Source organism: Chanodichthys erythropterus, chromosome 8 (assembly GCF_024489055.1).
Source record: "Chanodichthys erythropterus isolate Z2021 chromosome 8, ASM2448905v1, whole genome shotgun sequence".
In the NCBI taxonomy this organism is placed as follows: Eukaryota; Metazoa; Chordata; class Actinopteri; order Cypriniformes; family Xenocyprididae; genus Chanodichthys; species Chanodichthys erythropterus.
Window position 1 is genome coordinate 16,759,629 of NC_090228.1, and position 21,072 is coordinate 16,780,700.

At 37.5% G+C, this 21,072-nt stretch overlaps 2 protein-coding genes across 4 annotated transcripts; one reads left to right on the top strand and one right to left on the bottom strand.

Moving 5' to 3' along the window:
• The first annotated feature begins 248 nt into the window (after positions 1–248).
• gcc1 (GRIP and coiled-coil domain containing 1) lies at positions 249–7,217 on the top strand. 2 transcript variants are annotated; one of them, XM_067392070.1, is made up of 3 exons: positions 249–346; positions 843–1,979; positions 5,072–7,217. In XM_067392070.1, exons 2-3 carry the CDS (start codon positions 888–890, stop codon positions 6,380–6,382), a joined length of 2,403 nt encoding a protein of 800 aa, XP_067248171.1. In that variant the 5' UTR covers positions 249–346; positions 843–887; the 3' UTR covers positions 6,383–7,217. The 2 variants fall into 2 exon arrangements, with proteins under 2 accessions (XP_067248171.1, XP_067248172.1); XM_067392071.1 differs by lacking the exon at positions 249–346 and adding an exon at positions 400–544.
• A 123-nt stretch (positions 7,218–7,340) lies between these two features.
• dennd6b (DENN/MADD domain containing 6B) lies at positions 7,341–20,217 on the bottom strand. 2 transcript variants are annotated; one of them, XM_067391082.1, is made up of 21 exons: positions 20,008–20,217; positions 19,790–19,828; positions 19,590–19,632; positions 19,378–19,490; positions 18,508–18,588; positions 18,234–18,339; positions 15,989–16,068; positions 15,809–15,871; positions 15,670–15,725; positions 15,444–15,566; positions 14,827–14,922; positions 13,299–13,393; positions 13,126–13,191; positions 12,926–12,990; positions 12,740–12,829; positions 12,153–12,206; positions 11,936–12,039; positions 11,653–11,755; positions 9,885–9,921; positions 9,359–9,433; positions 7,341–9,278 (listed from the first exon to the last, which is right to left on the bottom strand). In XM_067391082.1, exons 1-20 carry the CDS (start codon positions 20,158–20,160, stop codon positions 9,387–9,389), a joined length of 1,614 nt encoding a protein of 537 aa, XP_067247183.1. In that variant the 5' UTR covers positions 20,161–20,217; the 3' UTR covers positions 7,341–9,278; positions 9,359–9,386. The 2 variants fall into 2 exon arrangements, with proteins under 2 accessions (XP_067247183.1, XP_067247182.1); XM_067391081.1 differs by lacking the exon at positions 9,885–9,921.
• Between the last annotated feature and the right edge of the window lie 855 nt (positions 20,218–21,072).

Here is a 21,072-nt window from a genome sequence, read left to right on the forward strand (position 1 = left end):
TCTGCCAGCGCGTTTGTTTGTCTTTTTTTTTTAAAAAAACGAGAGACTTTATATAAATATCTTAGCATTTTAAAAAAAGTAAAAAAAAAAAAAAAATCTCAAAACCAACAATCGGTTCATCGTTTAGCATCAAGTATTTCAGTATGTTTTTCTTGCTCGATTCATGATTAATATTTTTTATAGATGACATTTAAAAATCTTTTTTTTTTAATAATATTACTATTATAATATAATATTATAAACTTATAATATTTATTTTGTAATACTGTTAAACTTTTAATTTTTCCTGAGACGTCACTTCCACACCCGGAAGCGACTGCAGCAAGTAAACAGGACACGTATTCGGGTAAATACAATATTTCTGCCTTGAAAGACAATTATTTGAACAGTAAATGAAACTAAGAGCACATTCAGTTAACGCCTTATTCGCAATGCTTTAAAGTTTAAATGTCATGATGTGGGATTTAATGTATTGTATTCTCACACCTTTACAACTGGCTAACTAAATAATTAGCTTCAGACAACAAATGAGCTGTAAAATATAGTAAGTATTATCTTAAAATAACGGACAGCAGAAACAGTCTTAAAGACAAACAAACAACAAAAACGTTAAATATCAAATTATGAATGTTTATTAATTATTTCCTTATTTTGGCCAGTGCTTTACATGGATAATTTTAAAGTGTGAAACAAACATTACAAAAGGAATATATATATATATATATATATATATGAATATTTCGTTTTAAAGCAAACAAAAATTTTAAAAAGCTGCTTACATCCACATGCCCTTCTTTCTTTCTTTCACATATAGAAGTCTTAAATCTGTATTTACTTTGCAGGTGGAGATCATTATATCGGAGAGTATGAAACCAGCCTGATACAGCATGGACAAGTTTGGTATGAGCTTTGGCGGAGGTCCAAGCAAGAAGGATCTGCTGGAAACCATCGAATTGCAGAAGAAACAGCTTGTGAAGTATCAGACACGTTTTAAAGATGTTGTCAGAGCGTACCAAAGCTTACTTAAGGAAAAAGAAGCCTTGGAAGCCAGCCTGAAGGTACTGACCGTTTCTCAGGAGGTTGATTTAAGCCAGCGTGGTGATAACCTGTCGTTTAGTGGTGCTACAGGAAATGCTGAACGATCCGACCTTGGGGATGACCGATGTTCACTTCACAGTGAAGACAGCCTGGATACAGCAGCCTCTGCTGAAACGGCCACTAGTGTGACCAGCAACAGCACTAAAGGAGACCAAATAGAGGAGGACCAAAGCTGTGCTGTAGATGGAGCCACCGCTGGAGCTGTTGTACATGCCTTACCCCAGCAGTCGGAGGAGGCAAGTGGGTCTGAGAGTGGCATCAGCACCAGCAGCAGTGGATGTATGGAGCCGCCACCACCTGCAGCAGACACAGACCGCCGTGTCATCCAACTAAAGACACAGCTGTCCACCCTGACCAGTTCCTTGTCAACCGTCACTCAAGAAAAGTCCAGAATGGAAGCTTCGTTCCAGGCGGACAAGCGGAAGATGAAGCAGGAACTGGAGGAGCTGCAGGCCAGGATGGAGGAAGATCTGAAGCAGCACCAACTGGAGCTTCAGAGCCTGCAGGAGCAGCTGGCGGAGAGCAAAGCCCGTGTCATCACCCAGCAGCACGAACGAGCGCAGGAGCAGGGCGATCATGCGCTCATGCTCCGAGAGCTTCAGAAACTCCTGCAGGAGGAGAGGGGACTGAGACAGGATGCCGAACTCAAACTGGAGGACGCCCGGGAGGCGTTGGCTGAAGCCATGCAGGCAGTAGACAGAGGGCTAGATTATGAATCGCAGCTAAAAGAGATCACTCAGGAACGAGAGGAGCTGAGGAAAAGCCTGAAGGCTGCAGCGGCGGAAAGGAGTAAACCTGACCCTCGTGTGGAGGAGTTCCAGCAAGAAATTGCAGACCTCAAAGCTCACTTCAATCAGCAACTTCATCAGGAAATCAGAAAGGTACTTTTTAAAAAGGCCAGATCTTACAGTTTCTAGCATTCATTCTAGTCATCGTAAAGACTATACCCCACTTACTTAAACAGCCTGTTTTTGTTATTCTACTTTTAAAGTTGACCATTCTTATTCAGTTTTCTCATTTATTATAAACGATTTATCGTGCATTATTTGTTTTAATTCATGAGCTCTCGTAATCTTTAATCAAAGTAACTTCCCCTCCCTCTTGCAACAACAGCTCTTCTCTTCTCTGATGACGTTCACTGGTCCGAGGGCAGGACAACCTGTCACTCAAATGAGATCACAGCGATAGCAAACAACAACGTTCCAACCATCCAGTCATTGCTGATGGACAAAATCAAGTCCTGAAAATGTTTTTTTCATTTTTGAGAAGCCGTTTAACTTGGATATACATCACAAAAGAGAAGAAAAGCTATCGCAACTTCTGTTTCATGCTGACTTTAAGAGAGTATACATATTATTTATACTATGATTAGCTAATCCGCATTTTCCCATTGTTTTTGGGGACAGGCCAAGTTGTTGAATATTAAATAGGCATGTACTCCCAACATGTATAATGCATGATATATCCATACCAGCCTATACTAGATTTGCTTTGAAGTCGCAGTGTAATGGAAGTAGCGAGAGATCTTTCTTCTGTATTGTCATACATCCAAGTGAAATGGATTATCTGAAAAGAAAAAAATGAGGGTGAGACTCGGTTCTACACATCATTTGTATATTGAATGGAGGCAGATCTGAGTTCAAGTGGAGTAAATGATTGTGAATCCAGCATATGTCACCGGAGAGAATTGTGTTGTTTCACCACAACTTTCAGTTATGACATTGTGATTAAAAATTAAGGTAAAAAAATAAATAAATAAATAATTAAACATGCATGGATGAATTGTTCACAACAAAGTCAATAACATGCATTTTAAAAATAGTAAGAGTGAATTTCCATTTCAAAATTGGTATCGATTTTATTATTATTTATTTATAGACTAATATTTAAAGACACTAATAATTTAATGTATTCTCTAGTAAATCTCAAAATAAATATATTTTTTATTCTGCACAACATAATGTTGTGATGCCTAAATTCATTTAAAAGTATTAAAAATTATTTATTTTTAATTTACTCAAAATATAGAATTTTGATATTGTCCATTTATCAGTTAATTGGTGCATCCCTAGAATGAGACCCTCATTGGGTCTCATTCATGAAACACGAATTTTTGTGTAAATCGTGTGTAAAGTGGTTCTGGCGTAAATTTTCGGATTCATTAAAATGTCCGTATTTTCCAAATGTTAGTTGGTACGAAAGAAATCTACACCTGCTCCCAGCCACGCGGAAATAGTGCGTTTAACATCCGAACGTTTTGCTCATTAATAAGGTTGCATTTTAATTCACCTTAATAAGGTACATATTAATGCAGCATTTTGAAAAAGTATTATATATAGTAATTACATACGTTTTTTCTTTTTACTTTTATTGTGAGAGCCAGTAATAGCATCTGCAAACAGAGCACTTTAATCAAATAATGAATTGATTTCAATAGGGCTGGGCAAACTAATTAATTGTTATGGAAATTGTTTCCTATAAAATGGCCAAAATCCTTATTTTGGTGTCATAGGGTGCTTCTCAATTCTTATTTGTGCATCCTCGTTTCCTTTCCTTGCTTCCTTTCCTCGCGTCTTAGCTCCACCCCTCCAGGATGCGAGGGAAGGACACAAGGAAAAGAAGAGAGGACGGAGGAATTGAATCAAGTGAAATGATAAATGCTCGCTCCCTTTAGCGTCACTTCAAAGCGTCATCAGCTGCGCTCGAGGGATCTACCCACATGTTGTTAAAGTTTGGTTATTTAAAAAAATGTAATAAATATTAATAAAGCAAGATGCCTAGTTGAAATACATGAGATATAAAGTTTATTTAATCTGTAAAAGTAAAGCATACATTTAAATTATTGTGACAGATAAGAAGGGGGAGGAGAATTTATGTGTGCATCACGTTTCTCAATGAGAAAGTCTTCCGCAAAGGATGCACCTGTGTATCCTCGCTCATAACTCCCCAGGAAGCCTCTTCACTCCTCGCGTCCTTGCGGTGCAATTAGAGAATTGAGATGTCCTTCAAGATGGCTGAGCTCGATTGTTTTCTGGGTCATAGGATGGAGGACGGAGGAGCGAGGAGACGAGGAGGGATATTGAGAAGCACCCATAATATGATGCCCATATATAGTTGTCAGTCGGATTTAATGGGCGGGATTTATGGTAATGAGGAATGAGCGTGCACACGCGTCCCATTTACGACTGATTGGAATTCATTAACACACACACATTTCACTATCACTTCTGACGTTTACGAAGTATTTGTGAATCAGGAGAAGAGTTTTCGGGAAGGTCTCTTTACGCGCAAATCACTCACATATTTACTCGTATATTTACGAATGTTTCATGAATGAGACCAATTATGTTTGCTCACTAAACTGGCCTGGCTGATATAATGATACTATTTCATACAGTCCTGTTCCTGGATGGCCAGTGTCTTGCAGAGTTGAGCTCCATCCTGCTCCAACACACTTGCCTGGATATTTCTAGCAATCCTGTAGACCTTAATTGGTTGGTTCAGGTGTTTAATTAGGATTGAAGCTAAACTCTGCAGTAGGGCTGCACGATTAATCGCATGTGTTTGTCATGCGTGTCTCATCAGTAAAGCCGGTTCTGTGATTAGCGGTAAATGTCCATCACCTGCTTTCAAATGGAGCGGCACTTAATATACAGAGCCGTAGTTCGCGGACAAGCTACGCAATATCATGTTCATAATCGAAGGCGATTCATCTGCGATTATGAGCGCGATATTGCGTAGCTTGTCTGCGAACTACGGCTCTGTATATTAAGTGCCGCTCCATTTGAAAGCAGGTGATGGACATTTACCGCTAATCACAGAACCGGCTTTACTGATGAGACACGCATGACAATCTCATGGGATTAATCGTGCAGCCCTACTCTGCAGGATAGTCGACCTCCAAGAGCAAGATTGGACACCCCTCGTCTATTGTCAATCTAAACATTTATTCTTATTTCTGACTCCTATGTAGGTGGCACAGCAAGATGAGCTTCTCCGAGAACAGGCACAGATGGAGGAGGCACGAGTTGCCAGCCTTGAGGAGCGAGTATCTGAGCTCTCTGAACTGCTGGGTGCCTGCGAGAAGGCCAGACAGAAGGACCAACAGAACGCTCAGAGGCTGCGAGAACGTATCCTTCAACTCGACACCGAGAACAAAACCCTCGCCATCACAGCAGTCAATAGGACGACGACTTGCGATCTAAACATTGACGACACCAACTTGAACGTGGACGTGTTAAAGGACAAACTTGAGAAGGTAAAGAAGTTACTCCTACTGGCTGCACAAAGATCTCAAGACCAGAGTCTGGATATCGAAAAACTGCTAGGAGAAAAGGACAAGGAAGTCTCAGAGGGAGAGAAGGCGTCAGCGCTCCACTACCAGCAAGAGCTCCGACAGGTAAGGGAGGAGTTCGAGCGTTACAAAATGAGGGCTCAGGGTGTTCTGAAAAACAAGAACGCAAAAGACGGCAACCAGTCTAAAGAGTTAGAAGAAGCGCGTGACCAGCTGGCCGAGCTGAAAGAGAAGTACATCAACCTTCGCATTCTTTCCGACGAAGCGGAAGCGCAACACAAACGGGACCTGGAGGAGCGGCAACTAGGGCTTGTAGCGCTCCAACAGGCTCACAAACTGGATGTCGAAAGGCTGGAGGCTCAACACAGGGAGAGTTTCTTGCGGCTTGAAGAAGAGCTGCACAAACAGAGAGATCGCACAATGGCCCTGCTTGCAGAAAAAGACCTCGAGCTGGAGCGACTTCGGGCTGCCGCGGTGATCAGTTTTGGAAGCCATCAGAGAAACGCTACAAATAACAGCACAGCGATGGAAGGTGGTGACCCAGAGGAAGCTGAACCAGAACAAGAAGAAAGTGACATTATCGCTCAAGCTCTAAAACTATCTGGGCCCAACGAGCCAACTTTATTGCTCTACGCCGAACAGCTGTCCCGCAAAGAGGTGGAAGTGGCCGCCTTGCGCAAACAAAAGCACCGGCTAGAGGAAGACTTACACCAGCTACAAGGAAAGCTGATTGCAAAGGGGGAGAGGCATGAAGAAGAGATTGCTGAGCTACGCTGCCAGTTGGACAAGCATATTCGGGACCAAGGAAGAGATGGGGCCAACCTCGAGTACCTCAAGAACGTCATTTATAGGTTTCTCACACTCCATGACACCAGGGGGCGCCAGCAAACGCTCACGGCCATTTTGACCATTTTGCACTTTAGTCCTCAAGAGAAACAAGCCGTGCTGAAGCAGCAGCCACACAATTGGTGGACGGCAGGGATGAGATGATTCAAACGAGTTGAGACTTTATGATTCTACTGTGCTGAGATTGACCACTTTTTGTGTGCAGTGTGAGAAGGTACCAAATAACAGGAGCAACAATGTGGATATGTTTCCGATAATGACATATATACTCCAACTATTGCATGACAGGATATTAAACACTACGAACGGTTTGAGTCCAGTATTGGATAATGTATCGTCCATCATCCAGTACCTCCCTCCTGTGCAACATAATATTAGATCTTGACATTTTGTCTTCAATCTGTGTAATCAGCCGAGTTGGGTGCACTAAAATAGTGTTACTGATTTTGTATAATAACTGGAAACAATGTTAAACTATTTGGATGAAAGGTTAACATCTACAGAACGGGTTATGCCAAAGAAAACACTCTCAAATGGACTTTACAATGACATTGAAAGCTCCAAGACTTCTAAGAGGGAAACTAGCAAGTAATGCCTTCAGACAGCAGCACTTTTCATATATCGTCATGGTGACTTCCATGCATATGTTTAACACACAAAACTAATTCCATGAGTTCTAATGAGAATATTCGATTAAGTTTAAAAATTAAGTAAGAAATCATCAGCTGCTTTGAGTTTGCAAACATGTAGGTTGGTTTTTGGTTGGTTGTTTTTTCCTGCCATAGTCTAGGGCATTTGATGAATACACGGTTACCTCTTAATATAAGCTGTAAATATATATTATGCTTTTTTTTTGTTTGTTTAGTTTTGAGAAAACAAACTACAGATCATTTTCATGGTTTGTCTTCTAAATAAATTTTATCAGTCAGATAAATGTATATTTTCAATCTTTGACCAAAACAATAAACTATTTTGATCTCTTCAGCATTTTATGTTTTTATATTAGTGTATAAATACAATATATACTTTTACTTAGAATTTGTAAAATCCATCACTCCAATGCATAAGCAACTTTTTAAAATATTTTATTACATTTTCAGCCACACAACACAATCATGTTTCTTCAGTTTGTAATATCATTAAAAATAACAGTATTAGTAATATAAAATACAAAGTAATATGGAAATAATAATAAAAAAAAAACTCTACTACTAAATGCTTAGCTGATTATCATAAGAAAAACATGTTGAAGTATCTACTTATTAAAAACAGGTGCTCCTTGCATCATTTAAAAAGACTGGCTGAATTCAAAATACCATACTATTACTATTTCTGCCATTTAAATATATAGTGAGACAGAAATAGTGAGTAGTATGGTATTCAAATTCACCCAGTGTTTCCCAATCTGATCTTGGAGTTTCCCAACTGCTCATTTTGTACATGTCCCTGATGATACAATCAATTAATCTTATGAGCAGGAGATGAGTTGTATCAGGTGCGTTACATAAGGGAGGCATCCAAAAATGTGCAGCGTTTCATGGTCCTCCAGGCCGAGAACTGAGAAACACGAATAAGCATACAACTAGAATAACAAATAATCATCAAACACCTGTTTGTACACCCGAACTCTTACTGCTGGTCCGTTCAAACATAGACTTTAATAATACATTCCCAACCATAAAAACACACAAAAAATGGCTCTTTGAAACAAACATTTTATAATATTCGAAAGTTTGGCAACCATTTTAATAAATAAAAAGAAAACTAATCAAGCAATCACAGAATGTACTACAAAAAATTACGTCAAAATATGGGTAAAAAGTGCAAACCTGCGAACAAAAAGTGCTGTAGAACAACTAAATAAAGTTCAGGTTGTATCAAAAAAGGAACATCATGACTGGCAAACACAATATATACTGAGTATCATATACATGATGGTATTATGTTTTAATGGCATTGATGAACTTGACCTTTTCCAATGACAAAACTCATTATGAACCACCACCTAATTCGCTCATGTGACCAGATTTCACTGCTACTGCTCAGTCATTCATAAATCCTGGAAAATATTAATGAAATGATTTATAATAAAATGATACTGTCAATAATGATTATCAATTAAAATGAGTCTAGTTTTAGATTAGTTTTAATCCAGAGTTTGTCAATCAGGCCCTGATTGAGATCAAATCTAAAATGTCATAAAATTGCTTATACAATTAGCTCCTAATATAAAAATAATAAAAACCGGCCAAACGACACTGTGCAAAGGTTAAAGGTCAGGTAAGGTGTAAATGCATAAATAAACGGCAAAAGTGTTGCTGTGTATTTTTAGAGTCGGGTTTGCTAGTGTTCCATAATGTAATAACTAACACTACCACCAGAATAAAAGTGTTGATATTTATTAAATTATAAATAAATCCAACACGTCATACATATAAATATCATTCACTGCATATGCTAAATAAATGCTTAATATGCTAATTAAAAGTCAAATTTTTCATTCTTTTTATCAAGCTATTTGACTAAATGTTGATTTATAAAATAAATTATGTTCATGCAGTGCTAAATGACTGCAGGCTATATTTAAATATTTGATGCTTGTTAAAATGCAATTTAGCAGATGTTTAAAATTTAGTATGAAGCCTAGCTGAGGTCTTAAAATCTAAGAATCAATGTTTTCTGTGTTCTTCTTGTGTCATATAGAACCTTGTATAGCAGTATCTGTTGTTTCTCTTCAGTACTGTACATCCAAAATGAAAGGCCTCGTAGTGGTAGTGTATGAGTTTACCAGAAGAAGAAAACTGGGTTGATACCTGTGCAGGTGTCATGGGTTCATATACGGCTGGTATATTCTAGACAGACACTCTTATGTATTTGTCAGTGGATCTGCTGGTCAGTGTTCACGTGGGTCTGATTGTCATTGTCTGTGTAATAGTGTCTGTAGATCCTCTGGCAAGGAGCTGATGATGGTCTGGATGGATTGCTCCAATCTCTCCAGAAGTTCTTCTTTCACTGGAAGCTGGTGTTTTCTAGCTCTCATCTGTGTAGGACATATAAATAAAGAGAGAAGCTTCAGGCAAATGTCTTAAGGTAAAACACAGCTGCTTACGTTTCACTCACCAGTTTCTCCCTCAACTTCAGGATGAGGTCAACAATCTCTACCTCTGATTTGTCTTTGGTCCACGTCAGCAGATCCTGAAGTAATGAAAACAAAACCAGAATCAAATTAAGGGTGCGTTCACACTTGGCATGTTTGGTTCGATTAAAACGAACCCTGGTGCGATTGCTCTGTTAGTGCGTTCAAGTGTGAACACTGCCATCTGAACCATGGTTCAAACAAGTGGACCAAGACCGCTGAAAAGATGGTTCCAAATGAACTCTGGTGTGGTTCAAATGATATATGAACGCAACATGGACCAAAGACATTTAAACAAACCAAAAACAGGAAGATGAGACCCTAAAAAGGCTCACGCATATAGTTTTTTTCTCGTCATAGTCATGATAAACAACGAATCAGATTGTGAACGTGTCCCTGTTTGTTTTTTTTTGGTCTGGACCAAATGAACCGAACTGCAAGTGTGAACACTCTAAATGAACCATTAAAGGAGTCATTTATAAATGAAAATTAGCATTATTCTTTACTCACCCTCATGTTGTTCTGAACTCGCAGGGTTTTCTTTCTTCTGTGGAACACAAAAGAAGGATTTTGAAGAACTGCACTGGTTGCGCTTTTCCATGCAACTCAAAAAAGACTGAAATTTAAGTGGATATTCACTGAAAATGCTCAATGGTTTCTTTGAGTTTTTTAATAATCAGTTGATCCATTTTCACAAAACCTGATGGTATGATTCATTCATGAAATTAATCAATCTGGTCGAGAAAATGTAGTTAAGAACAGCTTAAATTGCAGTCTGTTCCTCACTTAAAGGAACACTCCACTTTTTTTGAAAATAGGCTCATTTTCCAACTCCCCTAGAGTTAAACAGTTGAGTTTTACCGTTTTCGAATCCATTCAGCCGATCTCCGGTTCTGGCGGTACCACTTTTAGCATAGCTTAGCATAGTTCATTGAATCTGATTAGACCGTTAGCATCGCGCTTTAAAATGACAAAAGAGTTTTGATATTTTTCCTATTTAAAACTTGACTCTTCTGTAGTTAAATCGTGTACTAAGACCGACGGAAAATAAAAAGTTGTGATTTTCTAGGCCGATATGGCTAGGAACTATACTCTCATTCAGGCGTAATAATCAAGGAACTTTGCTGCTGTTCCATGGCTGCAGCAGGCGCAATGATATTACGCAGCGCCCGTGAGCCCCTGCTTGCAAAGGGAACGTGCCTTGCAACCATGGAGACGTATGTGAGAGACGATGCGTAATATCATTGCGCCTGCTGTACCCATGATACGGCAGCAAAGTTCCTTGATTATTACGCCTGAATGAAAGCATAGTTCCTAGCCATATCAGCCTAGAAAATCGCAACTTTTTATTTTCCGTCGGTCTTAGTAAACGATTTAACTACAGAAGAGTCAAGTTTTAAATAGGAAAAATATCAAAACTCTTTGGTCATTTTTAAGCGCGATGCTAACGGTCTAATCAGATTCAATGAACTATGCTAAGCTATGCTAAAAGTGGTACCGCCAGAACCGGAGATCGGCTGAATGGATTCGAAAACGGTAAAACTCAACTGTTTAACTCTAGGGGAGTTGGAAAATGAGCCTATTTTCAAAAAAAGTGGAGTGTTCCTTTAATGTGATCATATAGTTTCGATAAACTATAGAAGAATAAAGCGCATACACTACTGTTCAAAATTTGGGGGTTGGCAAGATTTTTTTAATGAATTTGAAAGAAGCTCCTTAAATATTCACTAAGGCTGCATTTATATCATCAAAACTATAGTAAAACATTAATATTGTAATATTATTATTATATAAAATTGGTGTTTTCTACTTTAATATATTTTATAATGTAATTTCTTCCTGTGATGGCAAAGCTGAATTTTCAGCATCATTACTCCAGTCTTCAATGTCACATGATCCTTCAGAAATTATTTTAATATGCTGATTTAGTGCTCAAAATTTTTACTATTATCAATGCTGAATTAAGCATTAATTTCTTTTAAAAAATCCCACAAACATTTGAACAGTAGTGTTAGTTATATACTGTAGACTATTGTTGCTATACTTTTATGATTCATTTTATAGTGGTTTTGCATACTTTTTGACACATTCAATGTAATTGCATGGAACAGAGCGACCAGTTCAATTCCTCAGAATTTCTCTTTTTGTGTTAAACAGAAGAAAAACTCAAAAGAGTTTAGAACAACTTGATTGTTGGATTATGAGCAAATTCTTTATTTGCACACAGAATTATAATAGTATGAGAAGAGACCAAATCCAGATCCAATATCATACTCACAGCGGCACAGATGGCTTCTAAATGAAGACATTCCACTTTTTGAGTCATCTCTTTGTGCCTGAGCCGATACCAGCCATCAAAATTTGGAGAACGGAAGAAGCGCCTGAAACTCACAATAAACAGTTATTAAATTACATGCACGATTAACAGGAAGTTTCAGTCATTAGTTCCCAAATGTCCTGGGCTGCGTTTCTTGAAATGATCATAAGCCTAAGTAGAACGAACAGATTACTGGTGCCAATGGGCTTACGATGCTTTTGAAAACACAACCATGGTGTGTTACCTGTACAGGCCTGTCCAATCTCCTTTCAGCATTTGTTGCGGCCCTGCTTGCTCCAGGGTCTTCATGAACTCGTCTTGACTGAAGGACCGGATCTGAGGAGGTGTCTGAGACATAAACACAGACACAACTATTATGTTTGAGGTCCCAAATAATCATTTTAATAATCAAATGCCTTATATATGTCTTCTTAATCTGATACACATCATCTTGAACCAACCTTCCATGGAGACACAGACCTCTGGGGTGGCATGAGGCTTTCCAAATACCTTTCCTAAAGAAAAGAATGGGTGTGAAGCTCAAGACTGCTTAGTAAATGATATAAAACAGTCAGTAAGGCTGTCATTAAGCTCCGTGTCAAAAGTACCGACTTCCATACCAAGTTGATACTGAAATTTAAAAAAATGTGATGCTTTAAACGCTGTTGAGCGGATTCTCAAACACCTCTGATTGGCCATTGTGTTCACACACTCAACATATTATGTCTGTGATTGGCTGCAATGATCAATGCTTCAAAAACATGTTGTAAATGGACATCAATGACGCTCTTCAGATACACTGATAGACACCTGCTTTCATACGCTCCCAATTTCAAAATGCTTTTAAATTCAAATAATTCTGTGCATTGATCATTGTAGCCAATCACGGACATATATGTTGAGCACGTGAACACAATGACCAATCCGAGGTGTTTACGAATCCACTCAACAGTGCTCAAAGTATCACATTTTTTAAATTTCGGTATCAACTTGGTATCGAAATCGGTACTTTTGACAACATTACTCTCAAGGTGCAAAAGAACTTCACCAGTGGAAGAATGAAACTCTGTGTCTGCTCCAACAGATGCCGCCTCAAAATGGCACTCTGCACCTCTGATGGCCTTTTTTTCTGAATACCCTGAAAGAGCAATTAAAAAACAAAGCGAGACGTTACACAAACTATAGCTTTAAACTTAAATATTTAATTTTACATTATCTAACATCAGTAGCTTACCTTTAAGAGTCGTTTGATGAGGGCTTTGTCTTTGTGTAAGAATGTCTTGTATGCTGTGTAAATACCTTTATAGGAAGAGAAAAAACTACATTTTATTATATATAAATATATAAATATATATATATATAAATATATAAAAATATATATATAGTGTTTGCGTTATTCAGCATATAAGATTACAGCAAACCCTTGTTGTGTACCTGTTTTAGTATCCAGTGTTTTTAACTTTGCCAGTTTCTTGACCTTCACTTGCTTTGGTAAATCACCTGCAGAGAAACTTCATTCAGACCTTTCTCATGTGCAATATGACAAAATCATACGCAACCAAAGGGATGTCAGAAGAGCCTTGCTATTAAAATGGAACACTACTTACCAGACATCTTCAGGTCTCCAAGGCGAATAATGTGTGGCCAGCACTGAAAGGTCTTTATGAAGAAAGGGTTTGTGACACCCAGTATCACATTAGGCCTAAAAGCAGAAAATAGACTGAAGAGTTATTCCCTGACCCAAAAATTAGGTTTTCTATATGGGCATGGAAGTAGCTCACATCTAGTCAAGGTTTTATCCAAAAAATGAAAAGATTACTTTTTCCATACAATGTGTGTTATATTACAAGTTTTTTAAAATCATGTCAGCTTTGTTGACAGCTTTTTTGTAATTTTGCAACTTGACAGTTCCAGTCCCCATTCACTTTCTTTATAATGGAAAAGAACAGCTTTGATTATTCTTCAGAAATTAATTTTTTTGTAAAAGAAAATAATGAGTTTGGAATGACATGATGGTGAATAAACTACAGCTGCACGGTCTATTTTAAAATATTTAATTAACTTGAATTAATTCGATTCACTCACTCATTAAGACTCCACTTGTTTCATTACTGGACGAATCAGCGTTTTAGAACAAATCTCTTGAATGAATGTTTCAATGGCAAATACATTTTAAAGGTGCCATCTAACGTTTTTTTACAAGATGTAATATAAGTCGAAGGTCCCCTGAATGTGTCTGTGAAGTTTCAGCTCAAAATACCCCATAGATTTTTTTTTATTAATTTTTTTTAACTGCCTATTTTGGGGCATCATTAAATATGAGCCAATTTATGCTGTGCGGCCCCTTTAAATCTCGTGCTCTCCACCCACGGAGCTCGCGCTTGCCTTGAACAGCATAAACAAAGTTTACACAGCTAATATAACCCTCAAATGGATCTTTACAAAGTGTTCGTCATGCATGCTTGATTAATCTGATGATTCAGTTGTGCACATCTAGACGTTAATGCCCTTGTCTAATGCTTGAACATGGGCTGGCATATGCAAATATTGGGGGCGTACACCCCGACTGTTACATAACAGATGTTGTTATGCTGAGATTCGCCTGTTCTTCGGAGGTCTTTTAAACAAATGAGATTTATATAAGAAGGAGGAAACAATGGAGTTTGAAACTCAGTGTATGTCATTTCCATGTACTGAACTCTTGTTATTTAACTATGCCAAGACAAATTAAATTTTTCATTCGAGGGCACCTTTAAGTCACTTGTTGCCACCTACTGGCGTAACAATGTAATCGATACAATCTTTATTTAACGCCTCAAGTTACTTTCAAAAGGTGATTTTTTTCTATTTTGATCGCTACCATTGACATAAATGTTTCTATACGAAATATAAATACATATCCCAGTTCTTGTGATAATTTGAATTATTGTAACAGAAATGAATTTTGAATGAAGTGAATTGAAGTTTTAGATATAGACGAATCGTTGTCGTTTAGGAATAAGAATGGGTGGGTGTCCGAATTGAGATTGCAAGCTTTTAACGATTTAATCATGCAGCTCTAGAATTTTCAATTTTCGTGCAGCTAATTTTAATTTCTTGGAAAGACTTGAACGTGGAGTGTGTGTTTTTGCTTACGGAGCCTGAGTCCTGGTGGTGTACTCCTTAAATTCACTGTCATGAATGGTGAAGTATGGTCGGTAATCTCCACAGTAGCGCAGTGGGGCAATGGAGCTAAAAAAGTGAACATAAAATATATATATATATAAAATCTTTGGCCTTACAATTTTTTATTGTTGAAAACTAATTTAAAAAAAAAAAGAAACTTTCATATTTTTTTTAATTAATTAACATAGAGAAGAAAATATGTATTTATATTCTTACAATTTAACCCCACCTCCACCCCCAATCAATGTTAAACAAACATCCAAAAACTTCTGAAATAGTGTGGCTAGGAGTTGTTGCTATAATGCACTCTTAAAATAAATGTTCAGTGGAGTTCTAGTACATAATTGATGAATTAAAACTAAATCCATAAAATGATGGGAACCTCTAAAAGGTTCTATATATGAAGCACCTGACGGAACCCTTAAAGGTTCTATGTAGAACATTTTCTTCTAAGAGTGTGGATTATGGATGATCTTCTGCATAAACTCTACTAGAAAACAGACCTATTGTCACTATTAGAAGTTCCTCATAATAACTTTTATGTATGCGCTTCTGGAAGGAGTGCTTTGAGAACACAATGTCCATACCTGACCAGGGCCAGCACAGTCTCCGAGGAGACGGTTGGAGAGGGTGCCATAACAACCACGGGCTCTCCTAGCAACATGAGCTCCCAGAGCATCTGCACGTGAATCAGGACTGACTGGAAACATCTGAATAAATGAAGGTTGATTAGGGCAGCTATTAGTGACGGCTGTAAAATCAACAGATGGTTTAGTAATTACAGAACACATGTACAAGCAGAGCAATACTCACTTAAAAAGATCCAGCTCGTGGACTGATGGAAGAACTGTGGGGGCAGGGAGCAGATTCTGCAAAAATGCAACCACATATCAACCATATGTAAAAATAAAAGCATATGTGAATAATTGTTGTAGAAAAATGAGTCAGGCACCTCTGTTTGTGGCTGTTTTGCAGGGCTTCCTCCAGGCGTTTCAACTTTTGAGGGAATTCTGACCTGCAAATTCAAACACAACATTTGATAAGTTGAATGGATGGGAGATTGATAACACCATTATCTAAATCATTTATCCAAGACATCAAAACAAGCCTTTTCTATCCATAATATTCTAACCTGCATCACCACACCCATCACAGGTAAGTTGAGGGTCTGCCCTGGTACTGGTGCTGGCCATTGGTCAATCTCATTACAGACTGAAACACATTAACCAATATGATTGAGGATTTGAGATCTGTTTGACATTCTAGTCACAGGAGTCACTGCGGTTACACCCACTGAGTGGCAAAAAGACTGAATGGCAGCGTGAATGCAGCGAAATACACACAAAAGTGGATGGATGGATGGATGGATGAGGTGAGTGAGATGGATGGATGGATGGATGGATGAGGTGAGTGAGATGGATGGATGGATGGATGGATGGATGGATGAGGTGAGTAAGATGGATGGATGGATGGATGGATGGCTGTATGGACCGACCAAGTGTCAAGTTTATTTGTACAGCCTAGCGCTTCACAATACACATCGATTCCAGCAGTTTTACAGGAAGTCATAATGCTATGTCTGTAATGCCTTAGTGCTTAAACAAGTTTTAGGGCTGGACGATATGATATACAACAATAATATAAGTGACTATGCGGATTTAGATCTACCTATAATTGTATTATTGTTGTCTAGCAGATAATACAGATAACACAGGCTTTCCTTTACGTATTTCCCTGATATTAAAATCAGGTAAATATAAATGTCAGAAAACCCAATTGCCAATGTCCATGGACAACTGGTTCTTTGGTGAGTTGTGAGGACCACTGTCGAGTCCAACTGCCTGTAATTTAAGAAGATAATCCTTTGTTTTACTCCATTTTCGCAGCTTTCCCTATTAAAGCCAGTCATGTTTCACAATGTTTTGCCACTCAGTCCAGCTGAGGGGGCGTGTTATGGAGGGAAAGTGACGTCAATGCATACCCTCTATACAGTATACTTCAAAATGTAATTTATTCCTTTGATGGCAAAACTGAATTTTCAGCATCATTATTCCAGTCTTCAGAGTCACATGATCCTTCAGAAATCAATCTAATATGATGATTTGGTGCTAAAGAAATTATTATTATTTATTATTATTATCAGTGTTGAAAATGGTTGTGCTGCTTAATACTTTTTTGGAAAAACCATGAAACACTTCTTTGATTTGAAGTGCATGTTCACACAGAAAGCGTTTTTGCTTTGAAAAACACAAGACTAGGACAATGGAATGGGGAAAAAAAATGCAAGGTCTTGAGACATGTTTTTTAAAAAGCTGATTTTAACGTGAGCGCCGCATTTTTAGAACTCTGCGTCACACGTGTGTCGCTACAAAAGACGTAAGAGGCGGGAACAACGGTCATACACATCTATCCACAGAAAAACAATGGAAAAGTAGTGCATTGAAATGGAAAAATTTGTTGTGTAAACAGCCCCTAAATATTTTTACTGTCACATTTGATTAATCTCCTTGCTGAATAAAAGTATTAATTTCATTTTTAAAAAAAATTGACTTACCCCAAACTTATAAATAGTACTATATGTATGAATATACACTGTATATTTAAAGGGTTAGTTCACCCAAAAATGAAAATAATGTCATTTATTACTCACCCTCATGTCGTTCTACACCTGCAAGACCTTTGTTCATCTTTGGAACACAAATTAAGATATTTTTGATTAAATCTGATGGCTCTGTAAGGCCTCCATAGACAGCAATGCCAATCTCAAGATCCATAAAGGTACTATAAACATATTTAAAACAGTTCATGTGAGTTCAGTGGTTCTATCTTAATATTATAAAGTGACGAGAATACTTTTTGTGCGCCAAAAAAACAAAATAACGACTTTTCAACAATATCTCGTGATGGCCGATTTCAAAACACTGCTTCGGAGCTTTGCGAATCGAATCAGCGGTTCAGAGCGCCAAAGTCACGTGATTTGAGCAGTTTGGCGGTTTGATAGGAGATCCGAATCACTGATTCGATTCGTAAAGCTCGTAAGCAGTGTTTTGAAATTGGCCATCATGAGATATTGTTGAAAAGTCGTTATTTTGTTTTTTTGGCACACAAAAAGTATTCTCGCCACTTCATAATATTAAGGTAGTGCAACTGTACTCACATGAACTGATTTAAATATGTTTTTAGTACCTTTATGGATCTTGAGAGAGGAAGTACCATTGCTAGCAATGCAGGCCTCACTGAGCCATCAGGTTTCAACTAAAATATCTTAATTTGTGTTCCGAAGATGAAAACAGGTGTGGAACGACATGAGGGTGAGTAATAAATGACAGAATTTTCATTTTTGGGTGAACTAACCCTTTAAGTCAAGGTGGCCTCACCTGTCTCCAAACAAGGTTCGAGCTTTTCAAAGTACTCAGGCGCAATGACCTGCAGCAGTGAACTGAACAGGTTCACAAACGGCAGTCTGGACACCACCACCAGAGACTAGAGATATAGAAAAAACTGAAATTATTTACAGTACAAAACAGTCATCGTATAATTGTATGCTGACCACAAGGCCATTGACTAAATACATACAATTGTGCATAAAGTCTAAACAGACTGCAACAGCTCATCATGAAAAAACAGAACAAACATGTATCAGTTACACACCTTCTGAAAGTAGCCCCTTTTGACAGACGCATCTTTCACTTGCCTGAAATACACATACCCGTGGAAATGTGCATGCTCCTTCTGAAAGACAGGAAAATAATTTACATGCACACTTTATTTCTGGAATTTATTGGTTTAAAGCAGATGTGAAACAGTAGTGATGCATTTGAATTTTAACTGTAATTTCAGCAGCCATTACTCCAGTCCTCAGTGTCACATGATCCGCCAGAAATCATTCTAAAATTCTGATGTAGTGTTCAAGAAACATGTCTTACTATTATTATTCTTAAAGGATTAATTCACTTTCAAATTAAAATTTCCTGATAATTTATTCACCCCCATGTCATCCAAGATGTTCATGTCCTTCTTTCTCCAGTCGAAAAGAAATGAAGGTTTTTGATGAAAACATTCCAGGATTATTCTCCTTATAGTGGACTTCAATGACCTCCAAACGGTTGAAGGTCAAAATTACAGTTTCAGTGCAGCTTCAAAGAGCTTTAAACGATACCAGACGAGGAATAAGGGTCTTATCTAGCGAAACAATCTGTCATTTTCTAAAAATAAAATAAAAAATTATATACTTTTATCCATAAATGCTCATCTTTAACAAGCTCTCTTCTTCTTCTCTATTATAATTGCGGCAGTGTAGACGCTGCTAAGTGTATTACTGCCCTCCACAGGTCAAAGTTTGAACTAATTGTTATATACTTGCACTGGTATATTGCAAATGACAATTTAATTCAAACTTTAACCAAAATTCAAACTTTAATTCAAACTTTAAGGAAAATTTTTATTTGAAAGTGAACTAATCCTTTAATGTTGAAAATGGTTGTGCTGCTTAACATATCAAGTCAGTTTCTAGTTTCTAACCTGCAGGGTCACAGGTGCATCCATGTTATACACATCCTCCTGTCCAAACCAAGAGCAACTGCGGCCCACCGACTGCCGCAGTCTGAAGCTGAACTGAGTGTCCCCGAGGCATCCTGGGATAGACATGAACTCATGTGACTGAGCTGTAAAGCTCATGTTTCAACTGTTTATCATGATAGCAATGATGAGATCAGTATTTGCCAGCACATTACCTGAGTATGAGTCAGGAAAGGATAAGTAACAAATGCTTGTTTTCTAAAAGACAGATGGAAGCGAAGGATTGTAGTAGTTTTAGGGGCATTTTAGAATGGAATTAGTGTTGTATTGAGAATTGTTGTAACACCTTTTATACATTTATAACACTGTAGGTGGAAAATAAATAAATAAATAATTTAAATTAAATCAACCTTACCTCCTTTTCCGTGAGTTTGACATCATAAGGGTAAACGAGCTAATGACAAGATAAAGAATGTTACAGTGATGCTGTTGTTGCTGTGGTTACAGTGTACAGGATGTTTCTTTCAGCATATTATCACAATCAGATTATTGCCTGTAAAGTGGTTACGCGAGTAGCTAGCTAACAAACAGACAGACAGATGTTAGGGTGCATGCACATCATTTGTAAGTTACCTCTATGGCTTGTCCGAGCTCGAGGTCGAAGGTAACGACGCACACACACTCGAGCCAGGCAGAGAAGCGCGACCACGGCTCCGATACCTCTGTATCTGTCGCCGCAGCCTTTGATGGCCCTTCCAGAGAATCGGAGCTGTCAAAAGGGTCCATTTTGACTTAAGGATCCATTTGAGATCCGCTTGCTTTTGTGAATGGCCGCGTCCTCGGTCATCGTTCAGTAATCAGTGAGGCTGAACAGCGCCCTCGCGCGGGGAGGACTGACTTATTACTCCCATTAGTAATATAATGGTTCTCAAAAAGGAGGCCTCTAAATAAATAAATAAATAAATAAATATATGCTCTTTAAGGCTGCATTTATTTCATAATAAATACAGAAAAAACAATAATATTGTGAAATATTATTACAATTTAAAATTATGGTTTTCTATTTTAATATACTTTAAAATATAATTTATTTCTGTGATCAAAGCTGAATTTTCAGCATCATTACTCCAGTCTTCAGTGTCACATGATCCTTCAGAAATCATTCTAATATGCTGATTTGATACTCAGTTATTATCAATGTTGAAAACAGTTGTGTTGCTTAATATTTTTTTGGAACCTGTGATACTTTTTTCAGGATTCATTGATTAATAAAAGGTTAAAAATAACAGCATTTATTCAAAATATAAATCTTTTCGAACAATATAAATCTTTACTATCACTTTTTATCAATTTAACACATCCGTGCTGAATAAAAGTATTAATTTCTTTCAAAAAAGAAAGAAAGAAAAAAAATGACTGACCCCAAACTTTTGAACGGTAGTGTATATTGTTACAAAAGATTTCTATTTTAAATAAAATGCTGATATTTTTTTAACTTTTTATTCATCAAAGAATCCTGAAAAAGTATCACAGGTTATAAAATAATATTAAGCAGCACAACTGTTTCCAACATTGATAATAAATCAGCATATTACAATGATTTCTGAAGGATCATGTGACACTGAAGACTGGAGTAATGATGCTGAAAATTCAGCTTTGATCACAGAAATAAATTATATTAAAATAGAAAACCACAAT

What these genes read in the sequence shown, in the direction of transcription:
- gcc1 (XM_067392070.1), top strand. Translation starts at nt 888, where the DNA reads ATGGACAAGTTTGGTATGAGCTTTGGCGGAGGTCCAAGCAAGAAGGAT. An exon ending in TTCATCAGGAAATCAGAAAG is followed by an intron (nt 1,980 to 5,071) that starts GTACTTTTTAAA and finishes ACTCCTATGTAG; the next exon opens with GTGGCACAGCAAGATGAGCT.
- dennd6b (XM_067391081.1), bottom strand. Translation starts at nt 20,160, where the DNA reads ATGGACCCTTTTGACAGCTCCGATTCTCTGGAAGGGCCATCAAAGGCT. An exon ending in TGATGGGTGTGGTGATGCAG is followed by an intron (nt 15,872 to 15,988) that starts GTTAGAATATTA and finishes TTGAATTTGCAG; the next exon opens with GTCAGAATTCCCTCAAAAGT. An exon ending in CAAAACAGCCACAAACAGAG is followed by an intron (nt 15,726 to 15,808) that starts GTGCCTGACTCA and finishes GCATTTTTGCAG; the next exon opens with AATCTGCTCCCTGCCCCCAC.